The sequence below is a fragment of the Sus scrofa genome, chromosome 7 (genome assembly GCF_054392235.1).
Source record: "Sus scrofa isolate SSC_HxYL_T2T_F1_AM1 chromosome 7, Sscrofa_HxYL_maternal_Yorkshire_Landrace_v2.0, whole genome shotgun sequence".
Classification (NCBI taxonomy): domain Eukaryota; kingdom Metazoa; phylum Chordata; class Mammalia; order Artiodactyla; family Suidae; genus Sus; species Sus scrofa.
Window position 1 is genome coordinate 40,792,283 of NC_139389.1, and position 25,256 is coordinate 40,817,538.

The following is a 25,256-nucleotide window of genomic DNA, read 5'->3' on the forward strand; positions in this document are numbered from 1 at the left end:
GGGTCACTCCCGCAGCATATGGAGGTTCCCAGGCTAGGGGTCCAATTGGAGCTGTAGCCACCAGCCTTCGCCAGAGCCACAGCAAGGCCAGATCCGAGCCACATCTGTGACCTACACCACAGCTCATGGCAACGCCAGATCCTTAACCCACTGAGCAAGGCCAGGGATCGAACCTGCGACCTCATGGTTCCTAGTCAGATTCGTTAACCACTGAGCACGACAGGAACTCCGAATGTGTACTATTTAAATGAATTCCAAAATACTACTAAGATAAATGCAGTAATGTTTCTTATTTTTTTAAGCTGGAGCATAATTTTATATGCATGTATGCAAATACTAGTAAAGTAAGCATTTCTCTTAAATTTCTCTCCAATTTTTATCACCAAGTCCTTTTTTCCAACATAAAGTAGGAAAGGGTGGGGCAGGTGAATTTAAGGAGCCTTAACTAAATAAATCAAACTTTTCTATGTTTGAGAACTACTGCCTTAAAGCTCTGATTAGGTATTTGTACTTAGTTTTCACTTTGAGAGAACTTAAATATAACCGCTTTATCACCATAAAACCACTCTATCACCATAAAAATAAGGAAAAAATGAAACAGGAAGGAACAGGGTTGTCACCAATGTAAAAGGTCAGAACGAGGTCATTCACTGAAAATGTCCCAACCAAACAACCTCATATTATCTGTCCTCCTTCAAAAGATCACTTTTGGGAATTCCCACTGCAGTGCAGTGGATTAAGAATCCAATTGCAGTGGCTCAGGTCACTGCAGAGGCACGGGTTCAATCCCTGGCTCAATGTGAGGGTTAAAGGATCCGGCATTGCTGCAGGTGCAGCGTAGGTTGAAGCTGCAGCTCGGACTCAATCCCTGGCCCAGAAACTTCCATATGCCATGGTTATGGCCATTAAAAAAAATTTTTTTTTAAAAAGGTCTCTTTTGCTGCTACCAACATTACAGTGCTCTAGCAAGATAATTTAAAACAAGGAATAGATAAGCTGCAAACACTTATCAAATGCAAATACACGTGCGTATTTTTAACCTTTCTCATACTTGGTTTGTAGCATTTAAGAAGTCACAAATATTACTTACTAGCTGACGTCTATTTCTTTTCCAGGTTTCTGCTTTCCTTTTGGAATTCATGTTCTGAAAAGCTAAAAGCAGAGAAAACAAGTTCTAATCAAAGTTCAGACAGGGAGCAATCCCACTCCTGGGCATCTATCTAGATAAAACCACAACTTGCAACGATACATGCACTCTGACGTTCATTGCAGCACTATTTGCAACAGCCAAAACAACCTAAATGTCCATCAAAAGAGGAGTGGATCAAGAAGATGTGGTACAGGAGTTCCCGTCGTGGCGCAGTGGTTAACGAATCCGACTAGGAACCATGAGGTTGAGGGTTCGGTCCCTGCCCCCGCTCAGTGGGTTAACGATCTGGCGTTGCCGTGAGCTGTGGTGTAGGTTGCAGACGCGGCTCGGATCCTGTGTTGCTGTGGCTCTGGCGTAGGCCAGTGGCTACAGCTCTGATTCAACCCCTAGCCTGGGAACCTCCATATGCCGCGGGAGGGGCCCAAAGAAATAGCAAAAAGACAGAAAAAAAAAAAGAAGATGTGGTACATAGACACAATGGAATATTACTCAGCCATCAAAAAGAACGAAATACCAGCATTTTTAGCAACACGGATGGACCTAGAAATTATCATGCTAAGTGAAGTCAGCCATACAATGAGACACCAACATCAAATGCTTTCACCAACATGTGGAATCTGAAAAAAGGACAGACTGAACTTCTTTGCAGAACAGATGCTGACTCGCAGACACTGAAAAACTTATGGTCTCCGGAGGAGACAGTTTGGGTGGGTGGGGGGATGTGCTTGGGCTGTGGGATGGAAATCCTGTGAAATCAGATTGTTATGATCATTATACAACTACAGATGTGATAAATTCATTTGAGTAATAAAAAAAAAAAAAAAAGTTCGGACAGGGAGTTCCCCTCGTGGCTCAGGGGTTAACAAATCCAATTAGCATCCATGAGGATGCGGGTTAAGTATCCAGCATTGCTGTGAGCTATGGTGCAGGTCACAGACGTAGCTCAGATTCGATACCTAGCCTGGGAATCTCCTTATGCCGCAGGTTCGGCCCTGAAAAGCAAAAACAAAACAAAACAGACGAAAAAAACCAAAGTTCAGACAGGAGTGTTCACTATTTTTTTAGGCTCTAGCCAGGCTACATGAGACCCTCAGATCTTGCTTTTCTGCCCATACATCAATATCTCTGGATACTCCATTTCCCAGCAAATCGGAGGCTCTACAGCATTAACTCAAAGAATCATACAACAAGAGTTGTAAGCAGCACCTCCATGTGGATCACGTGGCCAGAGGGGACACAGACAGGCCTTTAACAGAATTACAGGGAATTTAATCAGAATCACAGGGAATTTAGTCTCATCAGAAGCAAAGGTTCCCAAAGTGGAACGAAAAACATTCACAACTTGGAGTTCCTGTCGTGGCTCAGTGGTTAACGAACCAGACTAGTAACCATGAGGTTGCAGGTTTGATCCCTGGCCTCACTCAGTAGGTTAAGGATCCAGAGTTGCTGTGAGCTGTGGCGTAGGTCGCAGACTCGTCTTGGATCCCACGTGGCTGTGGCGCAGGCCGGCAGATATAGCTCCAATTCGACCTCTAGGCCTGGGAACCTCCATATGCTGCAGGTGTGGCCCTAGAAAGACAAAAAAGTTTAAAAAAATTAAAAAAAAAATTCACAACTTTACAAGATTACTATCAAATTTCCAAGAGTAGTATCTGTTACATAATTAGAGACTTTTGAATATATAATACACTATTTGATACAAGCTTCTCAAGGATAAATTGTAATTTTACTACTTTTTTTTTTTTTTTTTTGCCTTTTTTTAGGGCCATACCTGTGGCATATGGAGGTTCCCAGGCTAGTGGTTGACCGGACCTACAGCTGCCAGCCTATGCCACAGTCACAGCAACACAGGGTCCGAGCTGCCTCTGAAACCTACACCACAGCTCAGGGCAATGGATCCTTAACCTACTGAGCAAGGCCAGGGACTGAACCTGCAACCTCACGGCTCCTAGTCAGATTCATTTCAGCTGCACCATGCCGGAAACTCCAACTCCATTGTTTCTTTCTTTTTTTTTTTTCCCCCACTACAGTTTCAATGGTTTGATAGTGTTGGAGTGAAAATAACTCATGAACTTCTTCCTCCCATGACAGAAAGAAGCACCAAGGATTAATCTAACCTGCAGCTGTACTCGGGACTTTTTCCTCCACCACTTTTGCTTGTCTGCCCCATTTTTATCCCTTGTAGGTTTCTTGGTAGCTCCAAAGAAAGCTCTTTTGGACACTTGCCTTAACACATTTGGTAGACTTCATCTTGCCTTAACTTTATAGTACAAATCACAGGCAAACCTGGGAAGGTATTTTGATTCTCTAAAGACTCAAACTGTGAGAATCTCCTAACCCATCCTGCCTGTTTTGGTTACCAGGAGAATAGCTCTTCCAGGCCCAGTTAAGGGATAATAAGGCTAAAGGCACTGTTATCACTTACTGAAATCACTGGGGAGGCTGTGGTTCAGATTCCTATAAAATTCTGTCCTATGTGCTTTTTTCAGTCCTGTGCAAAGGCCAAAGTCAGAAAGTTTCACATGACCCTAGGGGAGAGAAACAAGGTAATGAACAGATGAACATTCATGGATGTGGAACAGAATATCATTTCCCCCAGTTTTGAGCAGTTTCCATTATGACTCCATGGCTAAAGAATGCTGATTATCCTATTACACAAATAAAAGTATTTTCGTTTTCACATATTATCTTTGTTTTTCTCCAAATATAAACTTTTAAGCTAGTTGAACCCTTTAGAGCGTCTAATTTTTTTCACTTGCATCTAATTTTACTTCCTAAACTAACACAAATATTATTGTTTCTCTTCAAATATCTTTTTTTTTTTTTTTGTCTTTTCTAGGGCTGCTCCCAAGGCATATGGAAGTTCCCAGGCTAGGGGTCTAATCAAAGCTGTAGCTGCCCGCCTACACCACAGCCACGCAGGATCCGAGCCAAGTCTGCGACCTACACCACAGCTCACAGCAATGCCAGATCCTTAACCCACTGAGTGAGGCCAGGGAGCGAACCTGCAACATCATGGTTCCTAGTCGGATCTGTTAACCACTGAGCCACAACGGGAACTCCCCAAATCATCATTTTTAATGTCTATATCACACTGTTGTCTACCTATCCCCCGATACTGGATGCTTAGTCCACTTCTAACTCCTCTCTCTCAAGTAATGTGGATTAAGATAAGCACACCTTGTGCCAGAGAGGGCCTGTGTTCCCAACCCTAACCATACAAGGTACAGAGTTTGGTCTGAATAAATGGTTGTTAAATGATGAGTAAATAAATCTTTGTTCATATAGCTTCCTCTCCTCCTGAATTATTAGAACAATTTCCAAGGAATAAACTACTCCAAAGACAAAGGGATAATCTTTATTGCATAGTTCTTTTTTTGTTCTGGCCATGACTACAACATGAAGAAATTTCCTAGAGCTGGGACAGAACCTGTGCCACAGTATCAATGGAGCCACAGCAGTGGCAACACCAGATCCTTGATCCACTAAGCCTCCAGGGAACTCCCCTACTGCACAATTCTTCAATGTTGCCACATTGTATTTCAATTTCAATCTTAAGTCTCTGACTTTACCATTCTCTTCAAGGAAAACTCACACCTCTTATGAACCAGGAACCATGCTTTAAATGTGTTGTCTCATTTATAATTCTTAAGTCACACTTCACAGACTCAGAGTCATTAAATGACTTGCTGGTGAAATGGCAGAACCATAGCCAGAAATCAATGCTCTTTCTCTCCAGACCAGGATTACTTAACCTCTCCAACTCCCTGATCTTATCTGGGAAATAGGAATAATATCTTTCTGGTAAGAATGATGAGAATTAATGCATGAAAGGCTCCTAACCTGGTGCCTGGCCCTAAGGAAGAGGAAGGTGTTCCTGGGGTAGTGAGATTTCCCTTGCAGGACATTTGGTCCATGCCAAAAAGTCCTTGATATCCAGTCCTGTCCAAAACCAGTTGGCGTGGATGTTTTGGACTAGACCAAATTTAAAGGGACTTTCCACATGGACCAAGTTTTATGGACATTTTGAATAGGAACAAATGTCCACTAACCAAAATTTTAAGTAGATTAGGAGATAAAACCAAAAATAGGGAGGAAATACTGATGCTTAGGGACCTATGCTGCTCAAACCACACAATCAAAAGTGGTGTTGCTGGAGTTTCCTTGTGGCTCAACAGATTGTCCTTGCTGTGGCTCTGGTTATAGCTGTGGCACAGATGAAATCCTTGGCCTGGGAACTTCTGCATGCCATGGGTACAGCCAAAAAAAAAAAAAAAAAAAAAAAAAAAAGTGGTGTTGCCAAACTCTGAGCCCCAGTGACATCAACACCTCTAGTCTTTCCATGATACCACCCTCCTTCAGGACTTAACACACAAATTACCCAAGAGTCAAGGCTCTAGAAGCTTTCCTTAGGGTCAGCTTTTGTTCTGTTTTTATAAATCCCATTATCCCATTAAGGGAGTTCCCTGGTGGCCTAGCAGGTTAAGGATCTGGCTGTGGCTCTGGTTACAGCTGTGGCCTGGGAACGAACTTCTGCATGCTGCAGGTACAGCCAACAACAAAATCCCATTAGGTTTTGCCGTGTGTGCGCAGTTGTGTATGTGCATATGTACACACTCCTGCACCAGAGGTAAATTACCAAATATCTTCCTTTCATATTTGCAAATAATGTGTTTTGCAAGCTAAGGAAGTGTTTTATTGTTCTCATAATTAACATGTTTTACCTTGACACCTCTATGAAAAAGGAGTGTCTTAAAAAACACTACCTGGAGCAAATGCTATTCAAACCTAGATGTTCATGGAATTCTGTAGCTCTTCTGAGTATACAGCAGGAACTCAAAACATCTACATTTTCACTCCTCAATCTATACGGCTGAAGACATAAATAAGCTCTCTTCTACAAGTCTGTGCTAGCAGATGGTTAGGGCATATCTATACCAAACAGGGCTCCCCAGTCCCCCTCAGCCAGACTGAGTCCCCAAGCTCTTGGCCTTCAGTATTTTTGCCGGACTTGAACATAGACCACAGGCTACAACTAAGCTGGCACTGGGGTACACGACCAGGGCATCTGAACCCAAGACCACACAAAGTAAGGCTACCACTTTATTAAAAATATATCTGAACTTAATGACAGAAAAATCATCTCATGCACAGAATACCAAGCTATTTACTTTTAGGATGCTAACTGTACATAAAATTAGACACAAACAGAAAAGGTATTGAAGCTATTATACTAAAATAGTGGTATTCTTTGAACAGTGAAATTATAGGTATTTTTCTTCTTTATAGCTCTCTGTACTGTTCAAATTTTCCACACAAGTACACTATTTTTTTTTTTTTTTTTTTTTTTGGTCTTTTTAAGCCCTCACCTATGGCATATGGAAGTTCCCAGGCTAGGGTCTAATTGGAGCTGCAGCTGCCAGCCTACGCCACAGCCAGAGCAACCCAGATCCGAGCTGCGTCTGTGACCTACACCACAGCTCATGGCACAGTCAGATCCCTAACCCACTGAGCAAGGCCAGGGATCAAGCCTGCATCCTCATGGATGCTAGTCAGATTCATTTTTGCTGAGCCACAATGGGGAACTCCCTATTCTTATAATGAAGAAAAAAACTATTAACCAGAAGAAATTACTGGATAAATCTTCTGTCTTCTTGGAACACAAAGATAAAAGTTTTCAAAGAAAGTAGACCAAAACCTCAGATTTTTCAGATTATTACCAAGAAATAATAATAATAATAATAATAATAAATACCCTAGGAATTAAATTTACCTTTCTATTTAAAAGAAAAATTCAGTCTAAACAACAATTCTATGTAACATACATAACAATTTAGAATTTTAGAGCTGGAAAGGACTTTGGAGCCTCTCTGGATTAATACATTCACTTTATAAGTGAGGTGCTGACAGTGGAGGAACTTGACAAGGAGCATCCAACAATTCAGCAGCACAGGGACTCTCTTCTGATTTGCTGTGCGTTTAAGAGCCAGGCAGCTAAGCTCAGGTGTGTGTGCAAAGATAAACACAAAGAGGTCGGCTGAGCAGGACGCTGGTTTAAGTCAAGGGCCGAGGATTTGTAACCTGCACTTTGTGACAGATCGTTGTGCCTTACTTCTGGTTCCTAGCTGGAATCCTCAACTGGTGAGATGCCCAACCGAGGGTAGCTTGATAGGTGATGCATTAGTACAGCTAAGGACATGCTAAGAGAAGATGACGATCTTTTCTTTTTTTTTTTTGGCTTTTCAGAGCCGAAGCTGCAGCATATAGAAAGTTCCCAGCCTAGGGGTTCAATCAGAGCTACAGTTGCCAGCCACAGCCACAGCCACAGCCACAAGGATTCAAACCGCATCCAACAGGGGATCCAGACCAAGTCTGTGACCTACACCACAGCTCACAGCAACACCAGTTCCCTGACCCTCTGAGTAAGGCCAGGGATCAAAGCCGCAACCTCATGGATACTAGTTAGATTCGTTTCTACTGCACTACAACAGGAACTCCTGAAATGACTATCTTTGGCTTTATTATAAAATAACCTAAATTGGACTTCCCTGGTGGCTCAGTGGGTTAAGGATCAGGTGTCGTCATTGCTATGGCGCAGGTTTGATCCCTGGCCTGGGAACTTCCACATGCCATGGGCATGGCCAAAAAATAAAATTTTTTTAAAAATTAAAAACAAACAAACAAACCTGGAGTTCCTGTCATGGCTCAGCAGAAACGAATCTGACTAGCATCCATGAGGATACAGGTTCGATCCCTAGCCTCACTCAGTGGGTTAAGGAGCCAGTGTTGCCATGAGCTATGGTGTAGGTTGCAGACACAGCTCGGATCCCATGTTGCTGGGGCTGTGGCGCGTAGGCTGGCAGCTACAGCTCAGATTCGACCCCTAGCCTGGGAACCTCCAATATGCCGCAAGTGTGGCCCTAAAAAAGACAAAAAAAAAAAAAAAACCAAGCCTAAATCAATTTTATTCTTAATCAGTTTCCAAAATATCCTTTGACAGTAACATTAAATCAAATTATGGAATCATAAGCCTTTCAGAGAAAGGAAGCAACAGCAAATTTACCTATTTAAAAAAAAAAAAAAAAAAAAAAAAAACACAAAAAAAACTATACCAGGAAGCCCACAGCTTCCACAAGCCATGCAGATGTTAACACAGAGGCTGCTCAGCTGGGTAAAGACACACTGGTCAGGCTGCTACCCTCCAAAGTACCTTGCTGTCCAGGAGAAGGTTGTCGGGTTTGATGTCTCTGTGGATGAATCCAAGTTGGTGAATGGAGTCTATGGCTAAGACAGTTTCTGCTATATAAAACTGAGTCTCCTCTTCTGTCAGGGTATCTTTTTTCATCAACAGGGTCATCATGTCCCCTAGAAACAAAAATATACAAAGTACACATACACACAACACATGAATAAGTGCCAGTTTTCAGATATGTCTTCCCTATCTGCCAATGCAAGGCAGTGCTAAGCAGGCCTCTGCTGGGTCCCACAGACGACCCACTAGGGGTAGAAATGCCCCTATGAGCAGAAACAGTAAGTAGTTTCTAACACTTAAAAGCTAAAATTCGTAGCCACATATTTGCAAACCCTAAACTAACTGATGCTGACTACTAAGCTGTGATTTCCATTTTACTTTGGAGAGAGAAAGGAAATTTCTCTCATATTTAAAAAAAAAAAAGTAAATTTGCTTAGCATAAATTTCTGGACTAGGGAAGAAGCTGCTTTACCTCTCACTCTGCACAAACATCTGCAAACTTCTCTACCTAGAACCAAATTTACACATAGATTATTAGAGAGGCAGAAATACCAAACAATAAAAATGTAAAAATTTGGGGAGGCCAAAAACAAGCTAATATATATTCACAAAACACTAGAACATAAACAAAAAGGTGGGACTTAGATAGCCAAGTGTTAGTCAACAAAAACTAACTATGAACTGAAAACACTAAAGACTAGGATGTGTAACACTGCCTCCCAAAAGCGCACAGTGAACACTTCCCAGGATCACTGGGGTTTTTTCTTCAGTGTTTTGTTATTGGTACTTAAATATACACCAAAATGCTTTATGCAATTTTTACAATTATGAGCATTTTCACTGTTAAAAGGTAACCTCCTTAGTCTTCTGTGAAATCAAAATTTAATTATTTCTGCTTAATACCATCAGTATAAAATGGTGAAAAAAAGATTCTGACCCTAACTCAACACTTAGACAAATGCAAAGAAAATAGGTGTAAGTAGTTTAAAGCTAAAAGAAACACGAAAGATTCAGTTTAGATTGCATACAAAGTCATTAATGTTAGAAAACAGAGAAAAGGGAAAGAAACCTCTGATTTTAATAGAGCATCATGCTGCTTTTTAAACTTCATTTATAACTCTGAGGGAATTTTTGTATTCTTGAAGAAAAGTGGGTATTTTACACTCAGGCAAAAATTAAGCCACTTATTTAAATACTCTTTTTTGATGCCAAACTAGAAAGACATGATCCCCTAATCACTCCTGGAAGCCACATGTTCACTCTGGAGGTACACCGGAGATGGGGGGGCAGCATGCTCAGGCTGGCTCTAAGTTACCGGTGTGGCCTTAGTTAGCACCTGGCCCAAGAGAGCTGCCAATGGCCTCACCTGTGCAAGCTTGCCCAGAGGGGCAGAGAGCAGATGGTCTATGGCTCTGCAGGCCAGCTCCAGCAAGTGCAAAGGGCAGGGTCCAGGGGACAAGAAGCTATGGAAGATGCTGCAGGGAAGGCTTGAGGAGACACACGTCAAGGGGCTGCTGGTTACTGAGCTGGTTCTTACTCCTGTTTAACAACTGGCATCTAAATGTTAACAAGTTTCTTCTCATTCTATCAGACAGATTCTTTTCTAACCTTCATTAATTGTTAATAAAAAAGTTACTGATGATCCTAGATCTGAACCAAAGGTTGCCATAAGATCAAATATTGTATTAGGTTTGCTATAGAAGCAAAAAAGACAAAGTTTTCTCTTTTTTTCCCATTAGTTTGCTCACAGTTCATCTGCTCACTGGGAAACAGGCTGTGTTCCCCAGACCAGATGGCGTGTTCTGTTCTGGGTTTACTTTGGAGCTGTCTTAGAAGATGCACATGCTGAGTTACATAAATCTTGAAATCTCAGCAACAAGAAATTGATTCTGGCTGCTAATATAGATAATGAGAAGTTCACTTCTTTTTTTTTTTTTTTTTTTTTTTTGTCTTTTTGTCTCTTCCAGGGCCGCACCCACGGCATATGGAGGTTCCCAGGCTAGGGGTCTAATCGGAGCTGTAGCCACCGGCCTACGCCACAGCCACAGCAACTCAGGATCCCAGCCGCGTCTGCGACCTACACCACAGCTCACAGCAACGCCAGATCCTTAACCCACTGAGTAAGGCCAGGGATTGAACCCGCAACCTCATGGTTCCTGTCGGATTCATTACCACCACTGCACCACGATGGGAACTCCCGAGAAGTTCACTTCTTATACTTTATAGAAAAAGAAACAAAAAAGCTGAAGCAAAGAATGTAATAGCTTCTATTTTGTCACCTGGGTGACTGATTATACATGATCCTCAACTGACAGGAGAGCAGTTTATTCCTATACATTTAAAAAGAAAAAGAAAAATATCCATCTGAAATCATAAGAATGAATGAGGTTACTTTTATGGCACTAAAGCTGTAGAAAGGCACCCCAGCACAGACAGGTTACTAACCTCCTTTACAGACCTAAAAAGATATAGAAAGCAACTTTGTGAGCACGATTAAAAGTGGAAAGGAGGGTTAATTGATGCGAGAGAGAAACCACGAAACAAAAAGGAAAAATGACCTTTCATCATCAAGTAATTACCTCCAGGCAGGAACTCCATGATTAGGTAGAGGTTTAGCTTATCCTGAAAACTATAGAACATTTTCACAACCCACAAACTGTCTGCCTCCACTAGAATGTCACGCTCCGCACGAATGTGGCCAACCTGGAGGTATACGCATTTGATTAATGACAAGCCTTGCTCTGTTTATTAGAATGTATATTTGCTTAAACAATTTAAATACTGTTTTGAGTATTAAATTTCGATGATGCAAAAGATCTAATTTATGCTTAGGCAAACCTACTAACTCAAAACTGACGTTTGACTTGAAGGATTCGGTGATGAAAACTTGAGTGATGAAAGGCTTCAAAAAGGGCAAAATCAATGGCTTTAATGCAAATGGAAACTTTAATAGTGCTATAAGCTGAACCTTTGATTAGTTAAAATTACCATTCTTCTACCTATCTTTTTGTTCTGATAATCTTTGGCAAAAATAGGTCCCCAAGATGAGACTCTCTAGCACATCCTGATGTAGGTCTTCAATGACATCTGCAATGGTAGTGCCCCGAGCTGACAATGCCGTAACATTCTGATGCCACAGCACTGGTTCACACCTGCACACAGTATGTGCTTAACCAGTTCTTACTGAACTGAAATAGAAGCTTGCCTAAGAAAAGTCATAACTTCATATTTATGACATTTCCAGTTTTCTATTTTTACTGAAATACCTAGCGAAGGAGACCAGGCTGCTGAAGGTTTGAGAAGACTTGGTAGAATTACTTCACTGAGGTAATTTTTTTTTTCTTTTTTTTGTCTTTTTAGGGCTGCACCCGCAGCATATGGAGGTTCCCAGGCTAGGGGTCGAATCGGAGCTGTAGCCGCCAGGGCCTACGTGACAGCCACAGCAGGATCTGAGCCACATCTGCAACCTACACCACAGCTCATGGCAGCACCAGATTTCTGACCCACTGAGCGAGCCAGGATCGAACCTGCAACCTCATGGTTCCTAGTCGGATTCTTTTCTGCTGCAACAAGATGGGAACTCCTAAAGTAATTTATTAATATCAAGTCCCACCCCCTTTAAGTGTCACAAGATACAAAACCAGGTGGCATCAGGTCTAAATTTATTAAGACTCAGTCCAATCCTTAAATAGGGGTTTTGGTCTTTTTTTTTTTAATGGCCACACCCATGGCATATGAAAGTTCCCAGGCCAGGGACTGAATCTGAGCCACAGTGGCGACCTACATGGTAGCTATGGCAACACTGGGTCTTTAACGCACTGTGTTGAGGCAGGGATCCAACCCCCGTCTCCACAGTGACCCAAGCCACTGCAGCTGGATTCTTAACCCACTGTGCCACAGTGGGAACTCTGATACTATTTTAAGTAACAACTCATTTTTTAATTAAAAAAATTTTTTTTGGCTGCACCCACAACATATCAAAGTTTCCTGACTAGGGATCAAACCTGTGCCACAGCAGTGACCCAAGACACTGAAGTATATCCTTAACCCTCCATACCAAAAAGGAACTTCAATTTTGGTCTTAACATATGTCCCAGGGCTGGCTCTGCTACAATGTGTTCAGAGGTAAAGATATACCAAGTTTACAAACTCAGACCGTGGTTATTGTTTTGTTTGATACAATGTTCTATATGCTTGTTTGTTTTATTGGAGTGCCTTTTCCAAAGCCAGGCACTCTTGCATTTGGACACAGATGCCAGCTCTCTCTCCCATCCTACCCCTCAACTGCCTCATTCTTCCACACTAATTCCCACAGGCCTTAAAAGCATTTGCATTTCAGTCTCTACTAAAATTGTTCTTTAGGGAATTTTTTTTTGAATTTTTAAATAGCTTCAATATTTTAGAAAATTTACATTTTTACATCCCTACTTATGGTATGAGGGTGGGAAAAATGGAAGATAAGGGTGAGAAGGAATAGCGCTACAAACTCATGAAGCAGCCGAGTAAAGCATCTGCCTTTACTTGGCATTAATTCAAAAGCAAAAGCTCTGGGGAAATGCTATGCTACTTGCTGAAGTGCAGGCATGCCCATCTATGAGCTAGTCAATCACTACACAAAGACTGTCCAAGGCAGCCTTCACCTGCCTCTGCCTCCTTTGGCTCTTGTTAAGGCCCCAACCTACTGCAGGGAGGTACAGAAAAGGAGAGGCACTACCATCTGTCACTCATCTTGGAGGACAAAATGATGACTGCAACTTCCCTGTTTGTTACAGGGAAGGCTACAGGCACTGTGACCACACCTTGCCCTTCTCTCCTGGGGCTAAACAGTAGCTAAGAACCTCAAGATCTAGGAGTGAAGTCAGGTGATTTTAGGATAAGGGAGGGAAGAGCCAGAGGTGCAACTCACACCACAGATTCCCTTTCCCCACTCCATAAATGTTTATTGGGGTGGGGAATCATGTGCTAGTTGCCGCCCTAGGCACAAGGAAAGGAGAGATTAAATCCTAACCCTATACTGCCATCACTACTGGACGTTTCCTCTTGCACTGGAATAGAAGCATGAAGAGACTAGCTTAAATACTGGCCTCTTGTCCTTTAAAATTTATTCCCAGGTAGCGGAAATTTCTGCCTTGTGGGACAGAACCACCACCTGAATTCTCAGTGGGCAGCTGTAATTCCTACTCCGTTTAGTAAAAGCAGTTTTCCTCAGATAAGGGACTGATACCCACAAAAAGTTAGGCGTTAACTCCATACTTTGTCAGCACTAAAAGTGACAGATTTGCCCCACAAAGCTGCTTCATGCTCTCTCAAGACAGCTGACCCAGGTAGAGTTTTTAATTGGCCAGATACTTTAATTGGACCACAATGAGATCAAACCTAGGGAGCTGAGTCCATCAGCAAGGTGAGCTACCAATTTAAATTAATGCATCATTTAAAATCCCAATTTGAACAGACATTTCCTTTATTTTCATGTGAAAATTTTTAGAAATTGATTTTGAACAAGGTACAGTACTTGAGAAAGTGTTTTTACACAGTATATTTGGATTGTCCTCTGTTAGCACCTGTCACCTCTGGCCCATGCTATGAAGGATTAATAAGTAAAAATCACAATGTTATGCTTCTCTTTATGATTTTATTCTGAAGCTAAACATTTGAAAAGGAAAGGTTTTTGAGCCTTTGTTAAGACTATAGGAAATATATCTTATAAAAATAAAATTACTTGTGAAATACAAAATATAGTGACTAATCAGCACAGCTTTACATTTTCCTGTTCAAGATTAACTGAAACTCTCTCAGTGTTTATACTCACACCTCACTCTAATTTTTAGATATACATAAATAGGGCTGTCATGCATTTTGAATAAGACAGATGTTAGCAAAACTATAGTGTCTGAAGACTTACTGCCAGGATATTGGATACCCTCAACCAAAATTCCTGGGAGTCTAAAGCTTCTGGACAGTATATGAAAGAGAAAATTAAAATTCCAAATTTTGAGCTGGCACTTAAATGAAGGGCAGAGAAGCCTCAGTGATTAAACCTCCTCTCAAGTGGCAGGAAGGACTGGGTGTGGGACCAGCCTCCATCTCAGCTCTCAGGCTCCGTACCCAGAGCTCTCCTTCCCATAGGATCTCTTTGCTCTCCTGTGGCAACTGGTATTTTACAGGATATTTGCAGCCATCACCCACTACAATCTGTTCTTAAGCAACCTACTAAATTAAACTAGATTTACAGAAAGTCTACATTCTTATCTTTAATTTACTGCCCAATATTTAAAATCTTACTTATTCTGTATAAAGTACTTAACGCATTTTCTAAATCCATTTGCAAAATAGGTTTGAGGTTTTGCAAAGTATTCTTATCATTAATGGAGAATGCACACTCCTCTGTAATTTCCATTATATTTTTTCAAATTCATTCTGAAATAAGACTGGTCTCTTTTACGTAGGGATGAGGTACTCAAAAGATCCACTCTGGTTTGTGTGTACAGAATGAGGCATGATAAGTCACATTTTAGATCACAAATTCCAAATTCTAATTCCTAAGCCTCAGCTCCAAGATGTATACACAACTTCTATCTTTCAGCATTTAGTAAGGAATGTGTGTTACCACAGCAAGTATGACCTCAAAAAAAGGCTCCTTATAACAAGGTCAGCATGTGATCAATTTGGGAGAGACAAACATATTTCTCTAATAGGTCTTCAACATTAAGAAGACTATGTTAATGTATGGGCATTATTTATACTTTTAAAATATCTAACTGCTTCTCTTAGGGAGAAAGAAAAGTAATATTACATGTATACTCTTACATGGCAGGGCTTAAAAAAAACTAAAATTAAGCAAAAAGAATGTTCTAGGAAAGAAAAAATCATAAGCTGACAAAAACCACTACTACAATAGTGCTTTACCTGCTCTTTTTCAAGCATGTCTGCTTTACGGAGTATTTTCATTGCATATACATGTCCTGTATCTTTCTTCTGAACAAGCCGCACCTAAAAGTTATAAAAGAAATGCCAAGTCAAAAGTTCACATTGCCAAGCTGATGCTTTCCTGTGTTACAGGAAGTAACAGTTAGACTGAAAAAGTGCTGCAATTTTTATATAAGCAACTAGCAAGAGCAAAACAGAGGAAAACAATTTTCTTTTAATTTTTTAAAATTTTTTTTGCTTTTTAGGGCCCTACCCGCAGCATACGGAGATTCCCAGGTTAGGTGTCGAATCGGAGCTGTAGCACCAGCCTACGCCATAGACACAGTAACACCAGATCTGAGCTGTATCTGCGACCTACACCACAGCTCAGAGCAATGCCAGATCCTTAACCCACTGAGCGAGACCAGGGATCGAACACGCAAACTCACGGTTCCTAGTTGGATTCACTTCTGCTGTGTCATGAGGGGAACACCAGAAAACAATTTTCAATGCTCCAAAATGGATTATTTCACACAGTGAGGTCACTGCCACATACATCCTCAAGTATCTCCACAGCTCTTGCTCCCTAGTGGAATAAAGAAATCTAATGCATGCAGTTCCCGTCATGGCTCAGTAGTTAATGAATCCGACTAGGAACCATGAGGTTGTGGGTTCGATCCCTGCCCTTGCTCAGTGGGTTAACGATCCGGCATTGCCGTGAGCTGTGGTGTAGGTTGCAGACGCGGCTCGGATCCAGCGTTGCTGTGGCTCTGGTGTAGGCTGGTGGCTGCAGCTCCGATTCGACCCCTAGCCTGGGAACCTCCATATGCCGAGGGAACGGCCCAAGAAATAGCAAAAAGACAAAAAAAGACAAAAAAAAAAAAAAAAAAGAAATCTAATGTAGACTCTCATTTTTTTTTGTTGGTCTTTTTAGGGCCACACCCACAGCACATGGAAGTTCCCAGGCTAGGGGTCAAATCAGAGCTGCAGCTGCCAGCCTATACCACAGCCACAGCCACACGGGATCCAAGCTGTATTTGCAACCTACACCACAGCTCACAGCAATGCCAGATCCTTAGGAGGCCAGGGATCAAACCCGCATCTTCATGGATGATAGTCAGGTTTGTTACCACTGAGCCACAACAGGAACTCCCAACCCTCACTTTCTAATTTAAGGACTCATTAAACCCATGGTACATATCATCCAGTCAGCTCAGAAAACCTAAGGAAATGAGTCCAACAATTTTTAAAATAATAGCAACACTCAAGCATAGAAAAAAATGCCTAGAAGTTAAAAAAAAAAAAAAACTAAAATGTATAATTAGAGAGTTTTCTGCAGTTTTCTATTTGCCAATTTTTTTTACGAGAGAACATGTCATTTATGATGATAAGAAAATGGTCTACAAACCCAAATAAAACTTCCTGGCAATTCCCTGCACATCTTCTTCCTCTCTCCTCAGATACGTTATGTTCCTTCTCCCTGCCATTCCTCATGTTTTCCTTAAGTTCCACCTCCTCTCACTATACAGAAAGCTCTTTTTTTTTTTTTTTTTTTTTGCTATTTCTTTGGGCCGCTCCTGGGGCATATGGAGGTTCCCAGGCTAGGGGTCGAATTGGAGCTGTAGCTGCCAGCCTATGCCAGAGCCACAGCAACGCGGGATCCGAGCCACGTCTGCAACCTACACCACAGCTCACGGCAATGCCAGATCATTAACCCACTGAGCAAGCGCAGGGACCAAATCCGCAAACTCATGGTTCCTAGTCGGATTCGTTAACCACTGCGCCACGACGGGACCTCCCAGAAAGCTCTTTATTTTGGCCACGCCCAGGGATGTAGAAGTTTCTGGCCCACGACTGAACCCGAGCCACTGCAGTGACAATGCTGGATCCTTAACCCACTGAGCCACCAGGAACTTCCCAGAAAGCTCTTCTAGTGGTGGTCCAGCACCTTTCATTCTCTCAAGGGAACAGGAATTCTGAACACTGAGGGATCAATATAATCTCTCACCTGTGCCTCTGAATATGTACTCGCGTCTCCCCTAGGTACTAGTTTTTAGTAATATGTTGCTCCTTTTATGCAGTGATAATGAAACTATTGCATTTTCCGCTTTGGGTGTTTTCCATAAACAGGGATGATCTTGCAGGGGCTCATTCAAATCCTCCCCAACAGACTGCTCTTGTGACCAAACAGGATGCAAAGAAAAAGACCAGCTGGGACAAAGCTACAAATGCTTTCACTCTCTACCACCACCTATATGGCTTATTTATTTTTATTTATTTATTTATTTTGTCTTTTTGCCTTCTCTAGGGCCACTTCCCACAGCATATGGAGGTTCTCAGGCTAGAGGTCTAATCGGAGCTGCAGCCACTGGCCTACGCCAGAGCCACAGCAACACGGGATCCAAGCCATGCCTGCAACTTACACCACAGCTCACGGCAAGGCCGGATCATTAACCCACTGAGCAAGGCCAGGGATCGAACCTGCAACCTCATGGTTCCTAGTCGGATTCGTTAACCACTGCGCCACAATGGGAACTCCAGCAGCTTATTTCTTTAAATTGTTTCCCAGAGCCATCATTTCAGAGCTGTACCAATCTGATGAGAAGAAATAAAGGGTGGAGATATGCTATGAGTTTGCTCCTGGAGAGGCAGTGTAATGAGAAGAGCAAGCGCTTTGAGACCAGGAAGACCTAGGAGTTCTGTGGCACTCTGGGTTAAGGATCTGACAATGTTACTGCAATGGCTCAGGTTGCTGCTATAGTGTAGGTTCGATCCCTGGCCTGGAAACTTCCACATGCCGTAGGCATCGCAAACAAACAAATAAACAAACAAACATGAAAACCTAAGCCCCACTTCCGGTACCACTGCTCAATGGCTATCTGACACTGGAACATGATATATCCCCTTGGAGTCTTCATTTCATCATCTATGAAACAAGTTATTGCCATGATTATAGAAGAGAAGCACTCAAACAGTAATAAATATTAATTTCTTTCAACCTCTAAACTCTCGCTCTAGATCAGTACTTAAAAGCATCAGTGTCAGGAGTTCGCATCGTGGCTCAGTGGTTAAGGAACCTGACTAGCATCCATGAGGACTCGGGTTCGATCCCTGACCTTGCTCAGTGGGTTCAGGATCTGGCATTACCGTAAGCTGTGGTGTAGGTTGCAGATGTGGCTCGGATCCTGATTGGACCCCTAGCCCAGGAACCTCCATATGCCACGGGTACGGCCCTAAAAAGACAGAAAAAAAAATAAGACCAAAAAAAAAAAAAAAAAAAAGGATCAGCATCATCTCTGGCAAAACATAGAATAATCAGATCCCTGGGACAGTAGAAAGGAGAAGAAAAAGAGAAGGGCAGGAGAGCGGCTGGGGTGGGGCTGGCATGCTTGATCCATCCATGCTGTATTTTAGTCACATCAACAATCCTGAAGTCACGGTATGTTAGAAGCTTTGAAGCTCTGTGGTTTTTCTGTATTTGATATGTAGCCATGGTATATTTACCTCACCAAATGCTCCTCTGCCTATTACTTTTAAGGACTCAAAATCTTCCAATCCAAGTCTTGTTCGCTTCAAACGAAGAAACTCTGTTTCCTTCCGAGCATGTGCTGATCTCCTGAGTCGTTTCTAATGTTTAAATAAAGAGGGAGAGAGGTAGGAAGAGGAGCAGCTGGAATTCTGAAACTCTAAAACAGAGCTGTATTTGTCGTTTAGCCCATGTGGAAAGCAGGGCCACACCAGATGAAGCATCACCTGTTCACACACAAGAGCACCACAGATGGACCCTTGAGAAGCAACTCCTCCCTTCCCTGGCCTTTAGACACAGCAACCAAGCCAGACTGAACAGACGGGTGCCTGCTCTGAGGACTGACTAACTTCCTCCGACAACCCGCTATTCTAATGTTTCTAACGCAGGAAGGATAAGCAATCGACATTTTCCTTTAACATTTCGTATATAAAATAAAAGCGTGTTTTTAAAATCTCTATCTAGATTTTTTTTAATACATTGCGGCTCATTTAATGCATTAATGTTCTACTACTCCTATGAGTCTTGGGTATTTTTCACCATTTTCCTGGGTTCCATGATTCATTCCTCTTTTAAAAAGCATTGCCAATGCCATTTCAGTTCCTTACGAGGTTTCTCGTTAACTATGTTTCCTATCACACCTTAGGCATTGAGGGGTGGGGCTGATTTGAGAGATATTTTTCCTTGGTAACAATTGCAGAAATTTGCCCCATGTCTATGCAGACTTTTCAGTGAATTAAGAATGCTGTAACTTGCTTTTTAAAAATTTACTTCATCTCTGCCTTTCCTTGAAATTCTAAAGTCAATTAATTGATTACAACTGAGCCTAGAAGTACCTCCTGGGTACTTAATTGTTAACTTCTCTGCATAATGCATAAGCACCTACATTCAGAATCACGCCGGCTCTCAGAATTTCCTGTTACTGAGCCAAAACCCTCCCCCTGGGCACCAAGGCTAACAATTTCCTGGCCAAAATATGACTGCCATCCAGGGTTTCAAGGTAGTTTTTCCAATATTAATTACCTCTTCATCTTTTAGGCCCTCTTCTTCCATCACTTTTTCTAACTTCTTTTGTCTAAAAAAAAAAAAGACATATGAAATAACACTGGAATGATAAACTTCCTGAAAAGTCTATACAAACACAATGTTTTAATGATAAAAACAAGTAAATCTCAAACTGCTTCATTAAAACAATAAATTACAGTTACTAAGACAAGCAAAAAGATTCCCACCCTTTGTGAGTTCTACATTTTGACATGGATTGTATAAGACGTTAATGCAAAAACAAAGAATCTTATTTTAAACTGCAAAGTTCTCTTTGTTTTTGTTTTGTTTTGTCTTTGCTTTTTAGGGCCACACTAGAAACATATGGAGGTTCCCAGGCTAGGGATCTAATCAGAGCTACCTGCCAGCCTACACCACAGCCATAGCAATGCTGGATGTGAGCTGCATCTGCGATCTACACCACAGCGCCGAATCTTTAACCCACTGAGTGAGGCCAGGGATCGAACCCACAACCTCACGGTTCCCAGATTCGTTTCTGCTGCCCTACAATAGGAACGCTTTTTTTTTGGGGGGGGGGTATTATTTCCTCTTTAACAAACCACAAACAGCTGGCATTCGATAAATTCTTCTAGCAAAATGTTTCTCTCCCTGTCCCTGACTAAAATTTACTTCCTTTATATTCACATCTTCCTCCTCCTCCTCCTCCTTCCTGTCACAAGCAAAGACTAATAAACAACAAAAGTAAACACAGAATTTGGAGATTCAAGGTGAGAAAATCTTCAAAAGACGTGACTGGCACTGCTATTAAAACTTAAGACTCTAGGAGCTCCCATTGGGGCACAGGGGGTTAAGAATCCCACTAATATCCATGAAGATGCAGGTTCGATCCCTCGCCTTGCTCAGTGGGTTAAGGATCCCACATTGCCATGAGCTGTGGTGTATGTTGTAGACATGGCCCCAATCAGGCATTGCTGTGGCTGTAGCATAAGCCAGCAGCTGCAGCTTCAATTCAAGCCCTAGTCTGGCACTTCCATATGCCACAAATGCAGCCCTAAGAAAAAAGACAAAAACCTTAAGACTCTAAATCCTCGGTATACCTTAGAAACATCATCCAAGAATATTTTTTATCTATATTCTTACTGCTTCAATAAAACTGTAAGAAACAAGTAAAGCTTCCTTACAATCAATTCCACGTGACCTTTATTTTCCTAGGCATAATAAATGAAAGCACAGGTGCTAGAGTCTCCTCTACGACTTACTGGAATCCCAGATAATATCAGCAGAGCTGAGAAAAACAGAGGTGCAGGCTACACAAAGCCACAGGGCGACTGAGGCACATTAAGATGGTTGGCTCTTAGTTCAGAGACAACCAAGAACTAGCAAAGGCCTTGTGCACAAAGGCAACAGCGAAATGAGTTTTCTATTTTAGAACAGCAGCCCACAGTAATGAGTTGATGGGCTGGGAGGGAAAGCAACTGACAGAGATGGGAGCAAGGAGTTCCCATTGTGGCTCAGTGGTTAACGAATGTGACTAGCATCAATGAAGAGGCAGGTTCGAGCCCTGGCCTCGCTCAGTGGGTTAAAGATCCAGCATTGCCGTGAACTGTGGTATAGGTTGCAGACTCGACTTGGATCTGGTGTTACTGTGGCCGTTGTGTAGGCCAGCAGCTGTAGCTCCAATTTGACCCCTAGCCTGGGAACTTCCATATGCTGAGGGTGCACACCCCCCATCTCCCAAAAAAAGGAAAACAAAAAAAAAGATGGTGGCAAACTGAAAGTTTTCATGAGTCGGAAGAGCAGTAAAGATCTGGAGCTGGAAACCTAGAAAGAAGTGAACAGAACTACTGCAAAGATGACCAAATGGCAGAGAGTCACAGGAACAGCCTTAGAATTTCTTATGTGGGAGGATAATGATGCCGCTAACCAGACAGGAAACACAGAGAGGAACATGGGACAATGACTTGTATTTTGGTCAATTAATATTAATTGCAATAGTAGTATTTAGTTAAAATGAATATACCGTTAGAAATCATATTACAGTACAAATCCACAGGCTAAATAAGAAACTCCCAGAAAGTGAAAAGATCTACTCCGACCCTGACAGAAAGAAAGCATGTGCATGGATCCCAGTCTGCTCACTTTTCTCCTCCCAGTTTCCAGATGTTCAGGATGTGCATCTCTGCGTGCAAATGCACAAGGAGAAGGCTGTACTGTTGGCAGTTTCAGGAATGGAAATTAATTCCACTTCATGCTTAAACAGCTGAAGTAGGAAAAAGTAAAAGGAGTCAAAGCATGGCAAGAACTGTAAGAATTCAACCATGGTCAGCTCTTTCTGTGCCCCAAGTGTCAAACACCATCATACCTTCTGACTATATGTACTCTCAACGATCAGACCAGACTGACAGAGTCCAATGTGCTACCACACAATGTGCACCACAGGGACGGCTCCTTTGGAATTTTAAATCTAAATTCAAACTGGACAGTTTTCTACAGCTCGTTTGCAAGTCTAATTAAACTGCTCTCAGCAGACAACCTGCCTGAGTGTGTCAAGTTATCAGAATCAACTCCCTGAACACAATCAGATTCTTTCATTTCATAAAGTATCTAGAAAGCCTATTATGCAAAATTACCACTGTAGTGATTTATCAGGACCAAGTCAACAAAGATCTTGAAGACACTCAAAATGGCAAACATGGTGACATCTTACAAAAGGCTTACAAGTGACATCCTCTATGAGACAATACCAAGGAATTACTGCTAACTTTGTTAGAATCACGTTGGCATTGTGATGATAAGAAAGTGGCATGTTTTTGGAGATGTATACTGAAGTATATAGGGTTGAAATGACAGGTGTTTGAAATTTGCTTTAAAAACATAACAGCAAGAAAATTAAATGTGGAATAGATGAAACAAATTTGGCAAACTCTTGATAATTACTGAATCTGAGGGATGACCATATGGGGGCTCACTGTGTTAGTCTTTCTAATCTCTGTGGGCCTTTAAAAATATCCACAGTGAGTAAGAAATGAGGGCCCCTCCAGGGCTCTGGTCACAGGGCTAGGCCAGCCTTTAGTGAGGCCACTCTTCAGCTCAACTCCAATGTTCTAAACCAGAACCCTGAGAGAGAGGCACTTTCCCACGCAGAGGCCACACCCAACCCCACCCAGCAAGGCTTCCATGAGCTCTATGTATTAGTGTGTTCCCACAGAGATGGTAAGTTCTTTCAAAGGCAAGGACCACATCTGAATTCTCCTTTTCCACTAAGAACAGTGCTTTGGGAGTTCCTATTGCGGCGCAGCAGAACGACTCTGACTAGTATCCATGAGGATAAGGGTTTGATCCCTGGCCTCACTCAGTGGGTTGGAGATCTGGCATTGCTGTGAGCTATGGTGCAGCTCGGATCCCGAGTTGCTGTGGCTCTGGTGTACGCCAGCAGCTACAGCCCTGATTCTACCCCTAGTCTGGGAACCTCCATGTGCCACTGTGCAGCGCTAAAAAAATAAATAAATAAATAAAATTTTTTAAAAAAAGTGCCTTGTGTTCAGCAAGTTTTAAAAATGTACATTGCTAAATTTAAAAGGGGGGAAGGGTCAGAATGTGTCACAATGTATACGTCATGACTACTTCCTCTTATAATTAGTCCTCTTTCCGATGCCCAATTTAGGCTGGCCTCCGAGCACAGCTTGAATCAGAGGCAGCAGAGATGGGAGGAAAGGCTAGTCCACTCTACAAGAGAGCTGAGTGGAGAATACTTCTAAATTGTTAATGAGACAAACTCAGGGAAAATAGTATAAACAGTCATTATCCCCATGATCAAACTTAAGAATTCTCAAGAAATACCCCAAAAATGAATATTACAATTTTTTTAAAATTTCAACAAATTACTTTGGTTTGACTGGTGAATACCATTAGAAAGTCTAAACTTACCCATCCCTGGGGCTTAAATGAAAATAACTTGCTCACTAATAATAATCACATATTGCAACTCAGTATCAGGGCAGACCAAAAGCAGTCAGAAAAACTGGGGTAAAAACATCAAAGAGAAGTAGTAGAAAATGCTGGTTCTCAAAGGGTAAAATGTAAGAAAGTTCTTGTTTGATTGGGGAGGATAGGAAGAGGGGAAGCATATAATTATTGCCTATTAAATTAGGCTTTTGTGCATTTAATTAATCCACGAAAACAGCATTCATAAAGAACAGAAACGACACAGAATATTGTCTAAGAGAAAATTCTAGTTTCCTCAGTTTTTACTTCAAACTGCTACAAATTATCCAAGCCTTTAATTTCATGTGAACAACTAGGCAGGCAATTACCAATACCTACTGGGTACCTAGGATCCCATAAGAGAGAACAGGAGAATTGTTATTCCCAGAGAAGTTTACCACAGAGGCTACTGTGGAAAGCAAGACAGATTTAAAAAATATAAACCTGGGAGTTTCCATCATGGCTCAACGACTAGTATCCATGAGGACGAGGGTTCGATCCCTGGCCTCACCCAGTGGGTTAAGGATCCAGTGTTGCCGTGAGCTGCGGTGTAGGTTATAGGTGTGGCTCGGATCCTACGTTGCTGTGGCATGGTATAGACCGGCAGCTACTGGAAACTTCCATATGCCATGGGCCCTAAAAAAACAAACAAAGCAAAACAAAATGAACCTACACTACTGACTGCATTGTTTATAATCTACAAGTAGCTTCAATAGGCATTCTGCAAGACTGTGTGATGGGACACTAGACTCAGGGAACTTAACTGTTTTTAAATCAATCTGTAGAACTTACTGCAGTGTTTCTATGAAATAGTGTTTCAATGTTCTCATATTCTATTTTATACAGGAAACAATTCCTAGAAGATTTTTATTTTTTCTCCTATCATTAGGCTTTGGTCTCATTTCTCCCTGCAGTAAATCCTTGTTTCCAATATAACCCAGTGCTCTATTATAAATGGGAATAGCACAAAAGTTGCATTAAGTGGGAGAAACTTTAGTGATTTTAAAGGCAACAAAGAATTCCCGTGGTGGCTCAGCGGTTAATGAATCTGACTAGTATCCATGAGGAGGCAGGTTCGATTCCTGGCCTTGCTCAGTGGGTTAAGGATCTGGCATTGCCGTGAGCTGTGGTGTAGGTTGCAGACACAGTTCGGATGCAGTGTTGCTACGGCTGTGGTGTGGGCCAGCAGCTATGGCTCCAATTCAACCCCTAGCCTAGGAACCTCCATATGCCACGGGTATATGTGCGGCCCTAAAAAGTAAAAAAATAAAAGAAAAAATTTTAAAAAATAAAATAAAAACTAAAAAACTTTTTAAAAAATAAAAATAAAGGCAGCAAGACAAGGCACAAAAATAAAAATTTGTATTCACCTGCTCTTCTACTAGTCCCAAAATTTATTAGCCCAATACTTATTATTTCAAACTGTTCATTAT

At 41.8% G+C, this 25,256-nt stretch overlaps 1 protein-coding gene across 11 annotated transcripts in view; it reads right to left on the bottom strand.

The window, feature by feature from the left end:
* The window catches only part of STK38 (serine/threonine kinase 38), a 103,977-nt gene that overhangs the window by 66,468 nt on the left and 12,253 nt on the right, over positions 1-25,256 (bottom strand). For 4 of the 11 annotated variants that reach the window (XM_084967953.1, XM_084967950.1, XM_001929552.8 and 1 more), the window contains exons 3-9: positions 19,858-19,909; positions 18,813-18,935; positions 15,309-15,392; positions 10,982-11,105; positions 8,361-8,515; positions 3,576-3,678; positions 1,091-1,152 (exon numbers count right to left, since the gene is read on the bottom strand). In XM_084967953.1, the coding sequence (XP_084824079.1) occupies positions 1,091-1,152; positions 3,576-3,678; positions 8,361-8,515; positions 10,982-11,105; positions 15,309-15,392; positions 18,813-18,935; positions 19,858-19,909 (703 nt within the window). Of the gene's footprint in view, positions 1-180; positions 1,153-3,575; positions 3,679-8,360; positions 8,516-10,981; positions 11,106-15,308; positions 15,393-18,812; positions 18,936-19,857; positions 19,910-25,256 lie in introns of all 11 variants that reach the window. The other 7 variants (XR_014810031.1, XR_014810028.1, XR_014810026.1 and 4 more) reach the window with 5 other exon arrangements.